Source organism: Psammomys obesus, unplaced genomic scaffold (assembly GCF_907164565.1).
Source record: "Psammomys obesus unplaced genomic scaffold, mPsaObe1.curated_primary_1811, whole genome shotgun sequence".
In the NCBI taxonomy this organism is placed as follows: Eukaryota; Metazoa; Chordata; class Mammalia; order Rodentia; family Muridae; genus Psammomys; species Psammomys obesus.
Genome location: NW_026585523.1, coordinates 560,449 through 584,109, shown reverse-complemented (window position 1 = coordinate 584,109; position 23,661 = coordinate 560,449). Strand labels below are relative to the sequence as shown.

General features: G+C 39.4%; 1 protein-coding gene and 1 non-coding gene across 2 annotated transcripts in view; one reads left to right on the top strand and one right to left on the bottom strand.

Moving 5' to 3' along the window:
• Pkhd1 (PKHD1 ciliary IPT domain containing fibrocystin/polyductin) overlaps positions 1 to 23,661 on the top strand; it is a gene marked incomplete at its 5' end in the record, with an annotated part of 436,563 nt that overhangs the window by 171,778 nt on the left and 241,124 nt on the right. Inside the window, 8 exons of the mRNA XM_055605696.1 lie at positions 1,936 to 2,146; positions 2,532 to 2,689; positions 4,993 to 5,184; positions 8,256 to 8,381; positions 10,757 to 10,813; positions 11,699 to 11,832; positions 20,673 to 20,785; positions 23,349 to 23,454. Coding sequence (XP_055461671.1) covers positions 1,936 to 2,146; positions 2,532 to 2,689; positions 4,993 to 5,184; positions 8,256 to 8,381; positions 10,757 to 10,813; positions 11,699 to 11,832; positions 20,673 to 20,785; positions 23,349 to 23,454 — 1,097 coding nt within the window. The remainder of the gene's footprint in view (positions 1 to 1,935; positions 2,147 to 2,531; positions 2,690 to 4,992; positions 5,185 to 8,255; positions 8,382 to 10,756; positions 10,814 to 11,698; positions 11,833 to 20,672; positions 20,786 to 23,348; positions 23,455 to 23,661) is intronic.
• On the bottom strand, positions 19,464 to 19,595 carry LOC129675706 (small nucleolar RNA SNORA17). Its single transcript, XR_008719979.1, has one exon. It is a non-coding gene; the product is annotated as a small nucleolar RNA SNORA17 (small nucleolar RNA).

The following is a 23,661-nucleotide window of genomic DNA, read 5'->3' as shown; positions in this document are numbered from 1 at the left end:
GAGGGAGTTGGGGAGGGGGAGGGAATGAGGGAGCGGGATACAGCTGGGACACAGAGTTAACAAATTGTAACTAAAAAGAAAATAAAAATTAAAAAAAAAAAGAAAAAAAAAGATTCACCAAAATCTTTTAAAAAGCATATGATAAGGAATGGTTAGAATAAGAGCCATTTGCAGAAGGTCCAGCTTAGTTGATTAGCTGTTTTGACATCTTGAGTTTGAGTGATTATAGATCACGAAAAGGTCAATACCTCCTGTAGATGGAAGTAGGAGGCTAGAGCTCAGAATATGTCCAAATTTTATATTTTAGTCATATAAGAGAGAATGATGCTTTTGCAAAGAATAAATAAGTTATGAAATAGTTTTACTTCATTGAAAAACTCAACATTCAAAAGGACATGAACTTTTCCTAATAATTAAGTACACATTTTAAAATTCCATGTTTCTTTGTTCATTTGATTTGAGTATTGCTTATGAGAATGATTAGCTGATAAACATGGTTTTTTTTGTCCTCACTTTTGATTCTTTTTGATACAAGGTAACAGTCATCTTTGATATACAGGTCATTGTCTTTGATACACAGTCTTCAATACTTCACAGCACTGAGGTACTTTTTGAGTAGCTAATCAAGAACAGGTTAGAGGAATTCACACATATGTATATACAAATAAATAAACTTTATTTCATTGTATTATTCCCACGGGTTAAGATGTACAAACAAGGAATAAAATTAAAATTATTTTCTTGGGGGATGATTTATGCCTTAATTTCCACCTGCCCTATAATTAGAAATTTTGAACTCTGTAAATGTTTTTTAAGATAAAATTATTGCCTTGGTAAACTTCAGAAATTACATCATTAACCCAAAGACCTTTCTCAGCCTGGAACAACATGGTTGGTACAAGTGTCTGTGCACACACAGACAAATAAATAAAGAGGAAAGTTTAAAATAATTTGAAAATGATTTATTGTCAGCCACCCCTGCAGTTAGGAATTCAAGTATTATTACTTTACTTCAGTGCAGCAGGGGAGGACAGCAACTTGCTGTGGGCTAAAGGTAAATTATGATCTCTTGCAAAGGAGGAAGGAGATGTACTGAGGAAAAAGGGGAAGGAGTAGGGAGTAAGCAATGTGTTTTCTGAACTATTGCTTCAGATGATGTCTTTAAAAATTCGCCTCAACCTCTGCTGGAAAATCCCAGTGGAAATGGTGAAGCAAATGGCATTCTTAAATCTTTGATAGTTAAGGACATAGGTTCTTAGTACAGGGAGGAGGATCAGGTTATGTCAGAGTACAGTGTACATTAAGCTAGGTGGAGGCACAAGTTTTCCTGCTTCAACTGCTTGATGATCTCATCCCAGATATACCAAGTTTTAGTCCAAAGAGATTAAGTAACACAGAGTCCTAGGACAGCTGTTCTGAAGTAGCTTCCACTCTGCTTGCAGTATTTGCCGGTGAAACTCTCCATGTTGTCAATGAATTATAGACTTCTACAATAGGATAAAATATCTCCTGTTTCATATTTGAAATGAGAGTGAAGTAAAAGCTTATCCTTCTTAGCACAAAGTGATACAGGGAAGGAAAAAGTAAAACCTGACATATGCCAATGTCTTTTTATGCAACAAGATCCGAGCTGGATACTTCATTCACTAGCATCTCATTAAACTGCCCTAAGCCCTATGCTTGATGTTGGAAGTTCATCTGCTTCTATTTCCCTGTGCAAGTGAGAAAAATGAAGCCCACCTGTATGTATTTCCTCTATGTCAAGACTGGCTCGTGTGTAAATTTTTTCTACTGGCAGTTCCTGTTTTACAACTCACTACTCTGTCCTTGGCGGGGTTTATGAGCACCTCTTATTAAATCATGTTCTTATTAACAATTAAATTGTTAAGTAAATTAACAATTAAATCTAGACAAGTTTTCTCCTTGTGGCTTTAGGATCAGTTCCAGAGGTTACTGTCACCTATCTTAGAGCAGCTGCGTGTGCTGGGGACACAGTGTTGGCGCTGGAGGATGCTGTGGGTTGGCATCCTGGGGATGAGGCCGTCATCATCAGTGGAATGAATGTTGAAGGTGGTGAACCAATGGAAGAAGTTGTTATTGTGGAAACTGTGCACAATGCAGACCTCCATCTCAGGAGCCCTTTGAGGTACTCAAACTTTTTAGGTTTATACAAAGGAGGATGAGATTTTAAGCAAATTGCGCTCTGGACATTTATTTCTTGATGAGCTACATTAGTGTTCAATAAGACAGGGCATCTGGACAGGAAAATAATAAAGCGTGAATGTTATGGAAATGAAGATTTCTTAAACATGTTCTCTAGAGGGACTCTGGAATTTCTGTCTTAGCAAGTGGCCAGTAAGCAGTTCCCATTGTTATGCACAATGTGTTTTATAGATGTCTATATTGCTCATACTTTTTGATATTTGAGTTTCTAAAGAAACAGGCACTCTCCAAAGAATAATCTATTTACTATTTATAATAAGATGTAGACTGGTGCTCTCAAGTGCATCCTCCTCTCTTATTCTTTTCAGATATTCCTACAACTTCACAGAGAACTGGGTAGCTGGAAAGAGCCTTATTTTGAAGGCTACAGTGGCTCTTCTCAGCAGGAACATTACCATCCAAGGAAATCTTACCCTTGAGAGGGTAAAGCTCCTCGATTCCTGCCAGGAGACCAATGCTTCTGAAGGTAGAAATGCAGTTTGATGAAGAGCCCAAAGAGTGGATAAGTGTTCTCACTGTCTGACATTATGTGGCAGGGCCTTGGTTGGTCTTCTTCATTAAAATCTTCGAGTGTGCATATTTTTCCATAATTTTCAGAATCCTCTTGGCAGCTTGTCATTTCATCTCTTTCCTCACTTCCAAGAAGTTAAAAGAAATAGGAAAAAGGCAAAGGAAAGAATTTAATTATTTGTCCTGGGGTAACTTGGGTTAGTGAATTAAATCTTGAGACTTGGAATGCTGTAATGATTTCATTAATCCCAGGCTCCTCCTGAGACTCTCAAGAGAACTATGATTTCAGAATCATAAGCATGGGCAGTTCATTCTTATTGATTAGATCTGTACTTCCTCCCCTGTGAGGGGTTTGTTTTCTGAGTGACCTACCTCATACTCTAGGTACAGGAGTGTAAGAGCCAATTTATCTTCCAGTAGAAGAGCAGGCACTGAATCACACTGATGTGCCTATTAAACATCTATTTCAGGGATGGTTAGTTTAGGAGGTTATGTTTTGGTTTTCCAGGCTGTAGATTATGAGGCTTTCACATGCTGTGAAGATATCATTTGTCAACTTTGGTCCAGGATGGTGTGGGTGTCAAGGATGACTTCCAGGCATGAGCTCTGGATGGATGATGAAGCTTTTATCGTGATGGGAAGAGGGGAAGGTTTTGGGGTAGGAGGGTGGTAGTGAATATGAGTTTAATTTTGTACATGTTGAAATGGAGAGGGCAGGCTAGCAACTGAATGGAGATGTCTGGCCGTGTCTGGATCTTGATAGAAATACCAAGGCTAAAGTTAAAGATTTTCAGAGATATGTACACAGAGGTACAGTGGTGTAATATAAGGGGTTCTTAGTAGTAGAGAATGAACGTGACCTCACTTTTTTCACTCAAAGTTATTAACAGCTAACAAATATGAAATTTGTTAAAAAAAATTGGGTAAAAGTGGGATAGAGTTGATTGACAGCTTCCCTCACAATTCTTCCAAATTGGGATCATAATTATGCCAAAGCATATAAATAAACAGCATTTCTTCTTTAGCTGCCTATAGGTCAATTCCTTGAAGAATTAGACTCTGTAATTTATCAGAGAGAGACATCGTTTTGATTGATTGCTTCCTCTTTTGTTCATTTTTTTTGATGTTTTGGATACGAACCTTAGTGTTATCAATACAGATGGGCATGTAGGTGTGCTGGTTAGTGTTGTTAGCTTGACAGAACCTCCAGTAACCTGGGAAGAAGTAGCGTCATTCAAAGAGGTGCCAACATTAGATTGACCTTTGGTCATGCCTGTGAAAGGCTGTCTTGACTGCAGACTGATGTGGAAAAGCTTGACCCACTGTGGGCAGGACCATTCCTAGGTGATGAGTCTGGGCTGTTTAAGAAGGCAACTTAAGTATGAGCCAGAGAACAAGCTAGTAATCTGTCTTCGTCCATGGTCTCTGCTGGAGTGCCTGGCTTGGGTTTCTTTAATGATAGACTGTGGCCAGGAAGTGTAAAGTGAAATAATCCCTTCCTTCCCTTAAATTGCTCTTACCACAGCAAAAGAAAGCAAACTAGAACAGTAAGTATATCTGAACTAGAGTGATTTTGATTATTATGGCTATGAACTCAGAGATAATATGGCTAGTACTGATTCAAATCTGAAGATGACTTCTCCATTTTGAGATTATTTTCCCATATTCAGATGTTAGTGAAAAATATTCTGCGTGCTGTCCTTTCAACACTGTAGCAATGGCAGTTATGCCTTAGGTACAGGTCTCTTTTTTACAGAGATTCTCAGTAACTTATCTACAGTTCCCTGTCCTTTCACTGAAGCCATTTTTACCAAAGCCCCAAATATACAACAGCATAGTGAAGGAGAAACTTCATTGGGCACTTCAAGGCTATAAGGTGTTGTAACAACACCCAGCGCTCACGACTTTCCCCAACAATTATCAAATATGGAAAAAAAAAAAAACCTTTTTGTTGCATTTCTTAAAGGTTGTCTTTTACATTAAAATCAGCACCAGTTTAATTGGGTTTGTGAGTTGTAGAATACAACCCTTTTTTGATAGGAATTAAGGCGATTGTGTGTGTGTGGGGGCATTTCCCGAAATAGGAGTTAAGGGACAATATCATGTCCTAGTTATTTGATCTATTTAAACAATCCAAAGAGAGAAATCAGTAACAACAAAAAAGACCACTTGTCCTTTGTATGCAAACAGCTTAGCAAACAGAGAATTTGTTGAGAAGCATGTTCTAAAATTTCCCTGGGACATCATTGTGTGTTTCAGGTAACCTGAAGCACTGTTTGTATTCTAAGAGTGAGAAGATGCTGGGAGCCAGGGATCTGGGGGCCAGAGTCATCATTCAGTCCTTTCCAGAGGAGCCCAGCATGGTCAAACTGAAGGGAGTGGAGTTTCAAGACCTGGGACAGGCCTTCCATAAGCATGCAAGCTCACTCGCCCTGGTGGGAATGATGAGAGGTGGGGACCATGTCTTGACCTTCCCAGTTTTCTTCTTCTATGTTGATGATACCATATGATTGAGCTATGTGGGGCTGAGGAATTCAGAGATGGATAAATGTTTACAGGATAGGTGAATGCTTTTCAAACCTTAATACCAAAGTAAATCCCACATGGGACTCATTTAAAGTCAGTTGCACTCACTCAGAAGAGTATCTTGGACATGTGATTACTTACCAACCATTCGGCAGCACAGTGTGTTCTGATGGGTTGATGTTCTGATAGAGTTTCTGAGTTCAGAGAAAACCTACATCAGATAGTGTTTCTGAAAGAAGCAATTATTGATGGGTTAATTCACTGGTGTTATTTTTTTTTTTCATGAGAAACTAGAGGTTTTGCTTTATAACCAACATACAACTTTGAGTAAATGAAACTTTTGCAGTAGTGTCAAGCAGATCAAATACACCTTACTATTAAATGAAGACTCATTGTACTAGATATAAATATTAATGAAAAAAAAAGCAACCCTCCTCCATTCTGCAATGAGAAAAGATTCTGTAGTTTTATTTTCAAGGGAATAAATACATAGAAGAGAAATTTGTCATTAGAGCTTTTGACCTGGGTCACCACACTCTGAGAATACTGTCCCAAAAGTGTCACTCTAAGAAACACCCATTTTAGCTTTATTGTAGTTCTCTTAGCTTTACAAGCATGCAACTTAACAGATACATTATGATTTTAAGGTTAATTTCTTATAATTTTATAAGCTACATAACTATATCAAGGGATTGTGCATTTGATGTTGTATGGTTTAGCATGTGTGAGGCTACATACACACAAGCACACATACTATTGAATATGCTTGTTTTGAATTGTTTACTAGAGTAAAATTGGCATTATATGGATCTGTAGTTGCTATATTACTTTTTAACTACCAAATTGGTTAAATAGTCTAAAAAGCTTTCTTTGACCAATAGCAAGATAGTTTTGGAATAATTATTTTTGAAAATAAATATGAATGTTTAAACCTACTCAGCAGTATGTTAAGCATATGCTGAACATTCAAAAGTTAAAAGGAACACGAATAAAAATATATGACACAGAAAGTTATTTTTGAGTCTTCTTAAAAAATTCCAAGAGTATTTTACTATTCCTTATTTTTTGAGAAATACTTAAAGTTTCTAACCATTAATTTTTTCTTAAGAAGAAAAATTATGCACAATTTAAACTGATATTTCAAAAACAAATGATTTATCTTTATCTATTGATTATCCAAAGATAAATGATTTATCTTTATCTATTTTAACTGATTTTCTATTTTACTCATACGTGATTTTAGACCTTATTATTCCCATGATTTATCTTAGAAAGATATTGTGCCAATTACATAGTTTTCATATGATAAAAGTCATAATAGGATTATAAAGTTAACTAATATATCTTAACTGACATAGATTATTTTTATTTTTATTCAGATTTGTCAATTGCACAAACTAATAAGTTTTGTGATGACATATCATTCATACAAATAATATACTTTGATAATCTTCCATCCTCTGTTATCATATTCTATCATCCTGTCCTTCTACTCTACCTCCAAGCCCTCTTTCGATTTTCATGCATTATCTTGACACAGACTATTTTTGAAATAATCTATCATGTACATTATTATAAACTCAAAAGAAGAAAAACTGTCCATAGCAAAAATAGATTTATCTTTAAAAAATCCTATGCTAATAATGGTAACATTAAAGTTTTGTTTGTTTATAGAGAAAAACAAACAAGATTGTAAACTCAATTCAGAATGTAGTTCTTTGAAATGCCCTATTTCTACGCATACAGCAGAACATACCTTGTTATAATTTTCAACGTTACAAGTAAAAATGAAGTTCTACTTTGTATTCATATATATGCATCAATGTGTATGCATGCATATATATGTCTATATATTCTTCTGAAGAAGAGAGAGCAAGAAATAGACCATCCGCCCCCAGTTAATAGCAACATTCATTGGAGAACAGCCAGAAGTGATAAAGGCAGAGCTGTACAAACAAATCCGTAGGTCAGTCTAATGGAGGCAATGCTTCATTTAAGGCTTCTTTTTTTCCAGGTGTGTTACCACCACCAAGATTAGTCATGACATCAGCCAGTGAGGGTCTTGGCCCATGATGGCCTGATATTCCTAATCCAAATTATAGTCAAAGCCCAAAATTGACCTGAGAACCACCAAGTTTATGAGAATCCAGGGGAAGTTGCTTCAACCGTGCAGAAATGAATTGGCATTTAAGAAAGTAATGCCTCTGACTCAATATATCATCTCTGTATCTACCCCAAATAATGATAGATGTCCTGGGCGCGTCAACAAACAAATGTTTGCTGTCAGCTACATTTATGCAGCACAGGATAGCATTTCTGTCAGTCACAGCCCCTCCCACTCAGGGTGGTACTGTGCCTGGGCCAGTGGGCATGGGCTCTATGAAAAAAGCTAACTGAGCATGAGCCAGTAGGAGTGTGAGCAAGAAAACAGTATTCCTCAGTGTTTTCTGCTTCAGGTTGCTGCCTTGCATTGCCCAGTGATAGACTGTAAACTATAAGATGGAATAAACCCTCTCATGCCCAGTTTTCTTGTGGTCATAGTGTTTTCCACAGCAACAAAAACTAAATTAGAAGAGCTGAAAGTTATAAACATCAGTTTATAGCCCAAGAAATAGTGGCCATAACTTCACGTCTAAGTGTAGTTTTTAATAGATCCAGGCTAAATCCTATCAGACCTTGACACCTCTGCTGTACCATATTATGACAAAGGATGCTGAGGAGGTAGAATTCTTGATGGCCACATGGCTTTGTGGCTGAGCCATACTCTTCTTAGATGCGGAACACTTTGTAGCATTTGTGTCTTGAACTTCAACCAGTTTAATCTTCAAGATCTAGTGGCCTTGCTTGCCTTATTTCTTTGCTTTCTTCACATGACAAAATTTCATTTTTGTGTAGAAAATAAATTTTGCCGGTATATCTTGTTTGGCTATGGTCAACAGAATCAGGGGAGACTCTGAGGTGTGAGTAAAATTTTCACCTTACTCTTTCCTATTCAGGTTCCTATCTCCAGAAGTGTTCAGTGTGGGCCTCCTTCAGCAGGGGCCTCAGCATGCACAGGACCTGGGGCCTGAAGGTGGACAGTAATATATTCTATAAGATTGTAGGTCATGCCCTGCTGGTGGGTAAGTAAATTCGCTTGGTTAATGTATACATTTTTGAGTAGGTTGGGCAGTGTTTCAGAAGTCATTCCTTCCAATTGTTGAATTTCACACTTACAAAATCATCGTTTTTCTGAGCATTACCTAGGAAGACCCGGCTTAAAATCCCCAATTTAAATTTATTCACCATGGTGTGACTTATTAAACTGTATCTACAAGAAATGAATCATTTAAAAGTTGAGTTCAGGTTGATAAATGTCAAATGGGAGGTTTTAAAAATTTACTGCCATATAATTTTCCATAATTCTAAGTCTGTGCACAGTCTCAGATGCTCGGACTTGGATGATATTGGCTAAAGATTTAAAAATTGAATTTGCATGTAAGTGCTTTTGTAGTAGGCTGAGGCTGGGGTTTCAGAACTGGCCGACTACTCATTAATTTCCACTTTTGTCCCTTTAAGTTCATGACCAAACATCAAAATTATTCTTAGGTAATTAGAAGTCTCAGTTGGCATCACATTGCTCTTAGAAAGCAATCCAAAAGTTTTAGCTGGGCTAAAGATTGCCCCGTCAGTGATTTTTCATCCCCATTGATTTCTGTAAACTCATCTTTATCTTCTTTGTTTTTACTTCTGTACTACCATCATATAGGAGCTACTTTATTTCATTCTTTTCAAAGATAATACCTTTTTCTGCTATATGGCTTTTGCACAGATTTCTTTTCTCTTTGTTCAATGATAGGTTCTCTCCTGGAACCTTCTTCCCCCTTACACTGCCAGGTTATCACTTCTTAACTTAAAATTAAATGTCACATTTCTGACCATCAGATTCATCTTGCTTTACCACCAGATTTTGTGAGATTCTGTCTACTTAGCTTTCTTATTGATAGTTCATGGTAGGCCAGTTAACTGAAAGAAATAATTTAATATGCAGTCTCTGGTTGTGTCAAACTATAGAAAAACGCAGCAGACATTTTTGCTGAAATTAAGAACATAACTGTGATTGTTAGTGTTTTATTTTTAAATGAGTCCTGTGATGTAATTCAGGTTGGTAGCGGGAGCTTATGTTTCATTTAAGGTTATTATTTTTTGAGATAAAAGGCTGAAAAGGTTCTAATTCAAAAAGAAATGTTGTTTAGTGAGGGAATATGGATCTTATGAACTTACTTAAAAACAAACTCCAGCTTGAAGGTAAAGAGCAGATGCATGAGATAGTCAGGTATACAAAAATCTCTTGACTAGAGAGGGGTGGCCACAAGAAAGTCAAGCCAACAGATACAGTCTTGTCTCTGTTCTTTCTTTTGTCTATACAAGTGAGTCTCTGACTGAAAGCAGAGATTTAGGATGACATATTACCAATATGATCTTAGCAAGAAATGATACTCAATAGGCAATTAAAAAACTGTAGAAGGAATTCATCCTTTGTTAGTGTGGATTATTGGTTCTTGACATCCTTTGCATTGTAACTGAAAGAATTAAAACATTTAATTCATTATAAAGTTCTTATTCATGTCTAAAAATCTCACAAGCTCTTTTTAAAATTAATAATTAACTAATTAATTCGCTTTACATCCCGCTCATAGCCCCCTTTTTCTCTTCTCTTGGTCCAGCCTCCCTCCTCTCTTATTCCTCAGAAAAGGGGAGCCCCCACCCACAAAATGTCACAAGCTCAGATTCATTGAATGACACAGGAATCTCAGATAAAGTAAAGGCCTAGCAATAAGGGGTTCTGTGGTGCTGTCCTTACACAATGGATCCCACTTAAATAAAAAATGCCTTTTTTGTGTCATATGGTTGGAACATTCTCGGCTCTTCTAATCCCGTTCTCATTGAGCCTAATCCTGTCCAGCCTGTTTCTCCAGAGCATGTCTGCTCTTCTAGAAAACGTGGTCCATACAATTCGAAAACCAGGCTGGGCTGGACTCAAGCAGTGCGGGTTCTCCTTAATAAATTTTTCATTAAATTTTTTCTTTGACAATTTTATGCATGTATTTAATAAATTCTGTTTGTTTCTACTACCATCTTCTACCGCTCTCCCCTTCCCTGCCCTCCAAGTCTGTTTTTCATATTCATGTCTTGTGTGTGTGTGTGTGTGTGTGTGTGTGTGTGTGTGTGTGTGTGTCACCACGTTTAACCAAGGCCATCTTTATAGTTTGGGCAGTGGAGACACTCACTTACACTCCATCTAAAAATTAAAATAGAAAGTATATTCCCATGATTATTTTTCTGTAAAGTAAACTTGAGATCCACGATATGCTAAGACTTATAGCCCATATGGTATGTATCTTTTTCTCTGTCACATGGATAAAAATAAAATAAAAATTATCCAAACAAAAAAAGAAAGTTTTATTTCTTCTTTCTTTCCTGAGTGATGTCAAATAATATAATCCTCTGTTCCCAGGAGCCTACATGGACAGGAGCTTTAGAACTAGTGATGCTATTATTGGAAGAAAAACTGGTAAATATGTAAATTTATTTTGAATTCATTGTAGTTCATCTATGATTATAATAATTTATAGACAGATATCATGACATACTGTTAATTGTAAATAATTGAGCATACTAAATTTTTCTAAGTGTATATATATAAATATTTTATTAATTCTTTGAGAATTACATACAACATATTTTGAAACATATTCATGCCCCAATTCTTGCTCTCTACCATCCTATTCCTTCCCACTCAACTTTGAGAAGACTTCTGTGTTTTTCTTCTTTCTTCATCAAACCTAATTCCATTACTTTGCTAAACTTGCATAGTATTAAAATGACTTCTGATGCCTTATTGCTGTACTAACAGATCAGAACATCTCTCGACCCTCATCAAATATACATTTTTTTTGAGAGGGTTCCTCTGTGTTTCTTGGTGGTCCTGGACTCGCTATGTAGACACCACTGGCCCCGAACTCACAGAGATTCCTCTGTGTCTGTCTCCCTGAGGGCTAGGATTGCAGGTGTGTGCCACTGCACCTGACAAGATATATAATTTTTTAGAATTTATTTTTAGTTGTATGAATATGTATGCATCTATGTGTGGGTTTATACACATGAGTGTAGGTGCCTGAGGAGTCCAGAAGAAGGAGGTAGAGTGCTCCTGACACTGGAATTATAGGAGGGTGTGACCTGCCCAATATAAGTACTGAGAACTGAACTTTGCTCTTTTCGTATTTTCTTTTAGCCATTGAGCCATCTCCAGCACCATCTTTATAATGCATAATATGTAATTGTATGTATATACATATATATGAACTATAGTCTACATTAACAGAGTCAATAAGTATTGAGCTATATAAATTTTAATTGTGAATCTAGTATGTTTATTTTATTTATTTTTTCAAATTAGATTGGTGGGGATCACAGGGAATTACAATAAGAAACAATGTGATCATCAGCGTTTCTGGGGCTGAGGGACTGTCCAGTCCTGAAATTTTGGCACCAGCTGGCATCTACAGTTTCAGTCCCACCAATGTGATAGAGGTAAGAGCGTTGGTTACACCAAGAGACTATAAGCTGATAGTGTACAAAAATCTCTTCCAACAGTTCATAGGAGTATCAGATATTTGATTTTAGTTGTTCACTTGAATTAGTACCAAATTTGTTTATGATTTTGTGTTAGGTGCGCAATGTAACAATTGATTTCAGGATTCCTATAAAATCTATTAAGTATGATCTCTGTAGGAAGCTTAATGAGTTGTATATTGATAACTTTCTGGTAATACAAACTGAAGTACCTTGTTTTGGATCTCTTGGTTGTGATGCAAATTACTTATTAAATCACCCTTAGCCTATCATATTCATTTGCTATATTTTTTTTTAACCAAAAGAAGGTTTTACATTGAATCAGGTGGTATATGAGACATTAGGTTTCAGGAGCATGAAGTTAATTATTATTCCACTATTTAATGCCAGTAAATGTGGTGAAATTTTAGCCAGTCGGTGGAAAACTTTTTTTTTCTATTTATCATTAATCACAGATTTATGAGTGAGAAGTTCTACTACAATGGCAACAGGCCATTTTATTTCTCTCGTTAATTATTTTATCCCTTGATATACCTCCAGCAGGGGCTAAGGGTCTCGGTTTCCCAGGATGTTGCTCTGAGCATCATTTCCACAGCCCCATAGCCCCACAGACCCACAGACCCTTTCTCTGCCAGTATCAAGACATTTATACCCAGTTTCTGAGGAGCACACAGGAAAAGCTGCTCTTAATTACCTTCAGTTGAATAATCCCTAATAAAAGTTGTGGTTCTCTGCTCAACACGCCTTAGACCCTTAATTGTGTCTTTCCGAAGCACAGCACTTACACGCCATTTTAGGTGCCTAATAGGGGTGGCTAATAGGCCACTGACAAAGGAGGCAGAATTTCATGGACCATCAGAAACCAAACCCTTGAGAAGTTGTGTTGAACTTTTTGGCCACTGCAGGGCTTGTTGCTCAGCTGGGAAGGCAGCTCTGGGGCCTAGAGAGTTTTATTTTTCCAGACTCTCTTAGGTAATATAATCTCATGTGCATTGAAGCATCTACTAGACAAAAGCAATCAAAAGTTTCTCGGCTCACCATTTGTGAGGCTGGAACATCCTTGCCTTCCTGAGTCAGTGCTATATTCCCTGGCCAGAAGAGAAGTTGACCCACAATGTTCCAGGGGAGCCTTCCAGATGCCTTCCATTTATGTATATTTGGTTATTTTTTTCCTTGCAGGAATTTTTTAAAATATTTACTTTACATCCCAATCCTATCCCTCTTCCTCCTCTGTTCCTAGCCATACTCTCCCTTCCTCTTCCTCCCTCCCCTCCCACTCCTCAGATGAAGCAAGCCCCCCCCAACACTAATACCAACCCATATCAGCACATCAAGCTGCATCAGGACTGAGTGTATCTTTATCCTCTGTCAAGGAATACATACATACATACATATATATGTAGATATACGATGTCTATATATAGATATAGATATATGACTACATACACACACACACATATATATACATAGATATAGGTATCATATATATCTATATAGGTATAGATATAGGTATCATATATATATATGATATATATATATCTATATAGGTATCTGTGAATGACACACAGAGTACTTTATAGAATGAATTCTAGATTTTATTTCTAATAGATAAAATTGTTCAACAGTAATATGAATATGCATGCATATATAATATATGGTATAGAAAACAGTGATACAGAAAGTTCAACTATGTGGAAGAGAGTGATTCCTTGCCTGTGAGGAATAGTGGCATGGGAGGCTTAGGTCCTTAGGCATCTGTCTCTCTGTTGCTGACTTTTCAGGGCTGGAGGTTCAGATGTGCACTGCTGTGCTCTCTGTGGGTGTCAGGAATCTGACCTCAGGTCCTCAGCCTTACACAACACACTTTATTCACCAAGCCCTGTCCCGAACCTTTAAACTTTTAATTTGGAAGGAATTTCAGACTTTCAAGAAGTTCAAGAGTATTCCTCTATTGTTTTCACCCAGCTTCCTCCAATAACCTATCTCTGGTCATTGAATGATATAAAAATGGGAACATTACATTGGTGTAATAATATTGAGGAAAATTCCTAAATTAGACTTGAAGAAAGTAGTCTAATCTTTTTTTAACATAAATGACATGTTTTTTTCTTTTGTTATTTTTTAAAAATTTTATTTATTCATTTTACATTGCTGTTTCAGCCCCTCCCTCCTCTCCTCCTGGTCCCACTCTCCTCCCCTGTTTCCTTTATCCCCTCTCCTACTCCTCAGTGAAGGAGAGCCGCTGCATACCCTCCCAGCCCTGCATCTCAAGTTATGTCAGGACTGAATGCATCTTCTCATGTGGCCTGGCAAGGCAGCCTCTCCAGGGAAAGTGATTGAAAAGCAGGCATCAGAGTCCATGTCAGAGACAGCACCCATTCCTCTTACCAGGGAACCTAAATGAGGATGGAGCTGCCCATTGGCTACCTCTGTGTCAGAGGCCTAGGTCTAGTCCATGCATGGCCCTTGTTTGGTGCTTCAGTCTCTGCAAGACCCTCCGGGCCTTAGTTAGTTGTCTCTGTTGGTCTCCTTGTAGAACTCCTGTCCCCTCTGGGTCCTTCTGTCCTTCATTCAATGACTCTTTCCAATGTTTGGTTGTGGGTCTTTGCATCTGTTTCAGGTAGTCTAATTTTCCAGTGTGGGCATTCAACCTAGAAAGCACACGCACCACACACTCTTTCTCTACATATGAGCCTGATTTTGAAACTCTGGGCCTGGCAGTTGGGGAAGATATTTTAAATCTAGGACAATAGTGTGTGGTTTTAGGTTATTCTTGACTTGTTCTAACCCAGAATCTTGAACCAAATTCTTAGGCACAGTGTACAGAATTCATTTTCACTTCCAGTTGAATAAGCTGCAGAGCTTATTCACCTTCAACTCTGCACAGTACAAAGGCATTTCCTAGATTCTTTTTGGCTTTCATATTTGCAGTTGGTCTGCTGTCTCCCTATTAGGGTAGCAGCCAAGTCAAATAAAGTTCAGTTCCTTTGAAAATGGAAGTCCACAATGCTTTCACCGGTGAGAACTTTTGTAGTATCTTGGTGGAGTCTACAGGGGCATAGCCCTCTTTGTACACTCATTTGTGCAAAATTGACCTGGTGGCAGGCTCTCCACGCATTGCTGTAGTTTCTGCAGTCTGGACTACCTTTGTCTTCTCTCAACATCAGTCATGGCATCAGTCATCGCTCTTCAGTTCCTTTTATGTCACAGAATGCGCACGAGCCCACTCTTCTCAAGCACTCATGTTGGAGAGATTACATCCGGGCAACAGGAGACAGTGCACGCTCAGTGCTCCAGAGTTCCCTGGATTTACATAGGTGTTGGAGACTTCCTGTGAACAGTCTGATTTAGGAAAGTCCCTGGAAAAAGGAGCCTGTTGGTGACATCCTTTTGAATGGGAGGAAATCGTTTCTGGTTTCCTAATCAATTTTGTAAAGAATTCTGTTTGAAAAGACCCAACCTCAATTCTCTGGCTCTCTGCACTCAATAGGTAATGCATATTGAAGAGCAGCTTGAAGGGTTAAGTCACTGTCCTTCCCTCCTTTTTCTAGTCACTACATGTGCAGAGCTCAAGGACCTGGCTAACGTGGGCAGTTAATTTCTCTCTAGAATTTCTCTTGCTTGAATGTCCATAATACATTGACTTGCGCAAAGAATTGATTTCCACACAAAATTCCCTGCTTGCCCTAAACCCTGCCCTGCAAGCCTCTGGCTGCTTGCATAAGTACGTGGTTTCTTAATGGATCCTTGGGAGAGTAACCAATTGGAATAGAGAGAAGGGGCTGGGTAGTAATGTGAGCTGGCTGCTGATGTACTTCTTTTAGAAGAAAAGTGAGTCTTACTGGCTAACAGGAGAACCAAAGATGCAATCTCCCTTCCAACCATAAGTGCACCTGGAAACTGTTTATGATCACTCACATATTCCAGAAATACTAATGGCGCTGGGGCAGGTGATTCAGCAAATACTCTCAATTGTTAAAAATGCATGCTTTCTGAGCACTGGTGCTGGCAGCGGTGAAGAAGAAGGGTGCAGCCTCCGGAATATCCTACTGAAAGTTTGGAACATCCGTGTTTCTCATAAAGTCTTGGTAATAGGCTGGTACGCATTGGCAATAAAACTGATGTATGTGTTACTGACTACTGTCAGCCTCTGCTGGGCATCGAGCTATCAGTATTTGTGTGTGCATGTTTATGTGTGTGTACGTGTGTGCGTACTATATTGAATGGAGAGACTGACACGTTGCCTTAGTCCTAATCTTACGGGAAACGCTTTCAGTTTTTCATCACTTAGTATAATGTTGATGTGTGAATGCATGCATGTGTGGGTGCGTGTAAGCTAAACCTTGAAGAGGAGGTCGGGCGTCTTCTTCAGTAGGTATCCAACTGATTTGTTTACATATTAAATTTTATTTATCGTGATTGTGTGTGTGTGTGTGCATGTGTGACTGCACGCATGCATACGCTGTAACCCACAAGTAAAAGTCGGAGGACCAACTTGTGCGACAAGCTTGTGAGGACAAACTTGTCCTCACACTGCTAATCATACCATCTCCGTGCCCCTAGAGCTTTCGTCTTAGACCCCCAGTTCTTAGGTACTTGTGGATCACGGGTTTGGGTTATAGGTATGGTTTTACCTCAGTAGAAGCAGTCACTAGATGATCTGAAAGATGGACGTTCACGTGGTATTTGCTGGGAAGGTTTCCTTTTGTAATCATGATTAGGCGTGATTGCTATGGTATGTCCTTGCTGTGAACAGTTATACTGAGCCCTTCTATTCACCTCCAGAGAGATAAGGATTCTTTCTGAGGCTGAAAATTCTTAGTGCATATCTTTTTTTTTTTTTAAGCACAGGACTGAAATAGCTAGGAAATGTCCTCTTTGAGAACACTTGGTGCCGGATTTGTTTATTTTGAAAAGACTTAAACACCTTCTATGTGAATACTCCTAAAACATTCCTCATTATAATTAATTGCATTTTTATATTTAGGGTAAAATATGGGATTCCATCAACACAGGATACTGGTAGTATCCTCTATGGAGTAGGCTTCCCCAGCTGTGGACTTGGCTTAGATGGTTTCATGTCCCCCGCCTATGTAGCAGGCTTATGAATACCAATGGCGCTTTCCTTTGCCCTGTGAATTGTGATAAAAACTATTTCCAGCTATTTCCACATCTTTCCCAGGAAGCAAAATTATCTTTGGTCTAGATTCTCTAGCCTGTGATTCCATAAGATCATTGATGGTTTAAATTAGGCTCTGCAGTGTTTTCAAAGCAGATACAAAGACTCATGACCAAACCTTCGGCAGAGTACAGGGAATCATGAAAGAAGGGGAGTTAGTATGATGGGGAAAGGATAGGAGCTCCACAAGGACCAAATATATCTGGGCACAGGGTCTTTTCTGAGACTGACATTCAACCAAGGACCATGTATGGATATAACCTAGAACCTCTGCTCAGATGTAACCTGTGGTAGCTCAGTAACCAATTGGTTTCCCATAGTGAGGGGAACAAGGACTATTTCTAACAGGAACTCAATGACTAGCTTTTTAACCTCCCCACCCCTCAAGGGAGGAGCAGTCCTGTTAGGCCACAGAGGAGGGCTTTGCAGCCAGTCCTGAAGATACCTGATAAAACAGGATCGGATGAATGGGGAGGAGGACCCCCCTTTCAGTTGACTTGGAAAGGGGCATGGTGGAGATGAGGGAGGGAGGGTGGGATTCCGAGGGAATGAGGGAGCAGGATACAGCTGGGATACAGAGTTAATAAAATGTAACTGATAAGAAAAAAATAAAAATAAAAAAAAATAAAGTAGGCTCTGAGTTCTTGAAGTCCTATAGCCTCTTGAATAGTAATTCAAAGTCATACATCACAATATCTAGATATTTCTAAGTGTCATTTCCTGAGTGCTGTGTGGTAAGAGAAATGTGAATAGAAGGGTAAATAACCTCAAGAAACAGAACTATTTGGAATCCCAAACAATGAAACTTAGCAGAGAACAGGCCAACAGGTCCACTTGGGAAGAAAACATTCTATAACTTAGTATAACCAGGAAAAGACTATTTGCAAACACTCAGGGTAAAGAGCCTTTGGGGCCCACAGTTAATGCCAAGCCAAAATAAAGTAAACAGCATGATGATGGTGTCAGCATGTACCAGCTCTCTGACCAGCTCCTATGAGTCAGCCTTTCAGACTCAGGGAAGTCTGGCCTGACTCATACTACAGCAGACCAAACACCTCTGAGGAAGCAGAATTTCTTCACCCTCGTTGTTGTAAAAGCTTGCCTCACATTTCTTCCACATGCTTTGCATGTGTGTTCTGTGGACCATGAGGTAAACCTTTAAGTAGGATCTTTATGTTCCACCTCTTGCAGAAAATGCTGCTACTTGTCAGCTGTCACTGTGTCACCCAGGTTTAAGGCTTGAGAAGTGTCTGAGCTGGTCATCCTGTTGGCTCTCCTACTCTCACACACCACAGGGAGGGGGGTTAACAGCAAGCCCTGGAACCCAGCCCTCTCTATTCTGCTGCCCATGTGAGGTGCAAGGCCCTGAGTGTTGCAGCTGGTGAGGGACATGGCCAGGTCTCCCACTTTCATGACCCCGGAGCCAACTCTCACACCTACCATAGATGGCAGGGGACAAAGGAGAGAAGAAAGGCCTCTCTCTCTCATCAGTGCCACTGCCCAGCAGAAAAGATGCAGAGCCATCTATGTGTTGGCTCATACACTTGGGGCCAGTTCACCTCAACCCTCACATCCAGGGCGGGCTTTACTGTGCTTCGCAGGTGAGGTGCAGGGCCAGCTCTCCCGAGTGCCACAGCAGGTAAGGGTAGGGACAGCTGTCTCCTCTCATGTCCTCAGTGCCAGCTCTTACATTTGCCCAGGTGAGGGGTGGGGCCAGTTCTGCACAGATGACAATATGTCCCTGTGCTGCAGACCAGACCAGGGATGTCCATCCGGCCCTTGGTAGTAACAAACCCCAGCTGCTGCAGGAGGGCGATGGGCCCGGATGTGGCGCCTGGTGGCAGCATAGGCCAGGACCCCACCGTGGTCCCAGGTGGTATCATTGGCTAATCACATCAGGCTATTCTTCACTACCCTTGAGTCTTCAGTTCTGCCTCTCTTCATTATGCCCACATCCTTCTGTTTCTATTTTTCTTCCATTTATCTACCACTTGCTTGTTCCTCTATGTGGCCCCAGGGTCTCTGAGTGTCTGGGGTCATCTCAGGAGCGGTCTTAGTAGTGCTATGCCTGGATTATACATTATGGCACTGGGCAGGGGTCATTACAGACATGGTCTGGCCCTCTTCCCCCCAAGGACTGCGTGGTGCTGGACTAGAGGTAAACTCAGGCTAACACCCTGTTTGGGTCCCATGACACCAACCGGTTATCTTAGCTCACTTCTCCACAGACCTGCCTTATTGGCACCATGCACAGGTTGTCTGTCTCAGGCTTATGCCTTCCCTGGGCCCTGGGTCCATGGAGGGGTTCTTCTAGTCTCCTGATTGCTCCCTTCCCGAGAGCCTGTCTTGGCCTGTGTGGCTGCATACTGGTGGTCATCCCAGGCTCAGTTTTTTTTTTTTCCTTTCGTGGAATTTTAGTCTGTTAATCATTCACATGTTTACACGTCAGAACACTGAGCACACAGATAGCCTCTTTCCTCTCTGCCACCTCCTGATACATGTGTGATCCGGCAGCCACACCTGTAACACCTCTAGGGGCAGAAGGAAACCATTGTTTTCAATGGTCTTAGTGTGTGTTACATGGCAGTGACAATCTTGTAAGTACTTCATAGAATTTTTAAAGATAGCTTCATCATAATTCTGTTTGATCTGAATTGAATTTCCCATTCAACTGGAATAGCAACCCGTGGAGGAGCTAGATTTCATAAAAACACATAAAAATATTAAATTATTTAGTTAGTGTACCCCGTAAAGAAATATTGAAGTAATTTGGTCATCTGAGCAGAACAAGTGTATTGAAGAGATTTAGCTTGTACTTGAAGTCAGCCAGCATGTCTCAGAACTAAGGACGAGCAAAGGAGAAGAATGCAGCCTGGGATGTCCACCTTGGAAAGCCACCGTGTCTCCTAGGGTGTACCACTAAGGGCTTTCCAAATGACTCTAACCTCATAGAAGGTGTCACAGGTAACATTCTGACTTAGTTAGGGTTCCTATTGCTATGATAAAACACCATGACCAAAAGGAACATAGTGATAAAAAGATTTATTTCTAGGGCATACTTCATCACTGGAGAAACTGAGGGCAGGAGCGTAAGTAAGCAGGGTAGGAACCTGGAGGCAGCAACTGAAGCAGAGGCCATGAGGAACGACGCTTACTAATTTGCTCCTCATAGCTTGCTTAGACTTGCTTTCCTCAGCCATCTAGGACCATTTTCAAGGGATGGTACCATCTGTGGACTGGGCCAACACACATCAGGCATTAATCAAGAAAATGCACTAGTGACTTGCTCATAGATCTTATGGGGGCGTTTTCTCAATTGAGAGTCCCTCTTCCAAAACAACTTTCATTTGTTGACACAAAACTAACCAGAACACCTTCTCCCCAGGGAAGCTTCAAGAAGGATTTAAAATTACAGAGTAACCAAGGTGTCTGGTGCTTGGCAAGTGGGGGTGGGGCTCAAGCCTGTGGTGGGGTCTGGGACAATTTAGTGCACCATACCTGAAAAGAATCAAATGAGAAAGTAGAAAGTAACTAATAAAATTCTTTTTTTTTTAAAATTTGGCAGCAATCTTAGCATGTATGAAATAAGTATTTTCCAAACCCCTCTTAATTTCTGTAGGGCAACAGAGTCTGTGCAGCTGGCTATGGCTATGTTTTTCACCTTGTGACCCGCCAAACATCACAAGCTCCGCTCCTGTCATTCAGTTGGAACGCTGCTCATTCCTGTATAAGGTAATTCTGGGAAAACTCGTCTACATTCTAGTGCACTGCTTTTGATTTAGTGATTGTGGTCTTTATGCACGAAGGGTGCATCATTCTTGGAATTTCTGAGTTCTGGCACTGCTGCAATGTGTTGTTTTATGGCCATGTTATTGGGGTGTTCTTGACATGAAATTAATTGTTTTATATACCTAACATATAAAACTCGATAAGCTTGGAGATAAGTATATACTCATGAAGTCAACTCTACAGTTTGTACCAATACTTGTCACCTCAAAATTTTTCTAGTTGTTCTGTTAATTAATTCACTAATTATTGTTAAGACATATGCAATAATTAGGTACCCAATGTTATATTGCTAATTATAGATATTATGCTATACAGTGTATTTCTAGGACCTATTCACCCTACATAGTTGAAACTATTGTTTTGTACTTATTTGGACCAGTTACCCTACCCCAGTCCAGACCCCACAACCACCATTTTACTCTCTGCCCCTCAAATTTAGATCCATTAGATTTCTGATATAAGTAAAAATTTTTTTCTGGCTCTGGTTAATATCACTCAGTACACTATCTTATGAATTTATCAACATTACCACAGGAAGCAGGGGTTTATCATCTTCAAGGCTAAATTATATTTCATCATAAGTATATATGACATTTTCTCAGCTCATTCATGTATTGATGGACACCAAAGGTGCTTCTTTGTCTACTGTGTAAACACATTAATCACAAGTTTTTCGTGGGAGATAGAGGAGAAAGGAATACCTTTAGAAGCCAGCAGTACAGAATATCCCTTCTATAGCTCAAGAAAATTCAGTGGAAATACAAATTGAATTTCTAGGGTTTGATAGCAGCTTGCAATGCTGAGCCTTAAGGAAGGCCAGTAGACATAGATCAAGAGGTGAGTTGGTCTGTCTTGGAGGAGGAACTCTTCGCTTGTGCCTTGCCTACCATCGAGAGATAAGATACTGTCTCAAGTCCTCATAACAGATTGTAAGGGCATCAGATGTTAAGATAAAATACTGGAGGAAACAGGGTGGCATAGAGAATTTAAGAAACAAAGCAAAAACTGTTGGTCCCAGGGTCAGACAGGCCCTGATGCAAATCCTAACATGCACCTATTAAGTTCCTTTTTTTTTTAAATTACTTTTTAAAGAAAGAGTGGAGTTCTTATTTGTGAAGTGGCAATAAATCTGCATTAGATATTTTGTGTGAATTTTAGAGATACTTCAGGTGATTCACCTAGGAACAGTAGGAACCAAGTGGCGGGTAGCTGAAGTACTGATGGTGATATAAAGGTACACTACGTTAAGAAATGTGTACCGACACAGTGGAAAAATGATCAGCGTGGAAGGGTCATGAATTGTTGCTGAAGGAGTGCTGACTGAGACTGGGATTAGCACACATGTGGTGAAGGTAGCATCCAGAAGTCCTTGCCACTTTTAGAATGTGAGAGAAGTCTTCAAGGTAAGATCAAGGTTAATAGTAGAGTTGAGTTGAGTTGAGTTGAGTTGAGTTGAGTTGAGTTGAGTTGAGTTTAGTTTAGTTTAGTTTAGTTTAGTTTAAGGAGAGGAGTACAACAGGTGAGGTGACCAGTAGTGCTGGGGTTTATGCTTCTAAAAGGCGCGGATGGAATATCAGGGAACATGGCTATGTGTTGAATGATTATTGGCAGGAGCATGTCACAGGCTACAGGCAGAAGACTGAGAGATGAGCAGTGTCCACCACGAAAGGGTCCCGGGCCTTGCTTGTTTGTTTTCTCAAATTTGTTGTTTTTATATCTGATAAGGTATAACAATACAGGCTATAGGAGACAACAACTCAAATCAAACAACTCAATATAATCCTCTTCTGGATAATCCAGCTTTAATCTGGAAAATTGACCTAAGATGGCATTTCTGAAAAAAAGATGATATGATTGAAGATATATTTCCACTTTCACACATATAGTAGCACTATTTACAATAGTGAAAATGGAATCAATTTGTGATCATCACCCAGTGAGTGGGTAAAGAAAGTCTCTCTCTCTCTCTCTCTCTCTCTCTCTCTCTCTCTAACACACACATATATACATATATATACACACACACTCATATGAATATGTTTTAGCCTTAAAGATGTGAAATACCATGGGTGGAACTGGAAACTATTATATTAAGTGAAACAAATCAGACATAGACGGGTAGCATGTGATCTCACTTATATGTGGGATTGAAAATGTTGGTCTTAAGGAAGTTGAGAATTGAGGTGAGTGTGGTGAGGAAAACTGGTTAGCCTAAGTCACAGTTAGGCAGTAGTAAATTCCGGAATTCTACACAGTATGTTAATCAGAGATAATAACGCCATATATATTTAAAGAAAAACTGGGTAGGTGTTACATATGCTTACTATATTTGAGAGGATAGGCAGGGATACCCTAATCTGAACATCACACAAGGTAATACCATGCATGCATCTGTAAGGATGTTTCACGCCTATATGTCAGTTGTGTGACGTGTGTAAAACCCCTTTTCATGCCAGTGGGAGGAAATGTTGATTAATTTACTTTAATTCTTTGTTTTGCTTTCTAGGTATGGTCTCTTTATATATCCTAAATTTCAGCCACTTTGGAATAATGACACTGGCCTCACTCTGTTCCAGAACTTCATGGTTTGGGGAAGTGCAGGTGGCGCCCAGGTATGCTTTTATAAGCATGCATATAATACACATAATATAACATCTATGTCTTTGTTGTCTAGAGGTAGATTAATAAGTCACTCTTTCTAAAGGGTAACAGTTTGATAAGGAAGAGAACACTGTAATCTTTTCACAACTAGTGTCAACGGCCTCATAGGTGGTGTGTGTGTGTGTGTGTGTGTGTGTGTGTGTGTGTGTGTGTGTGTG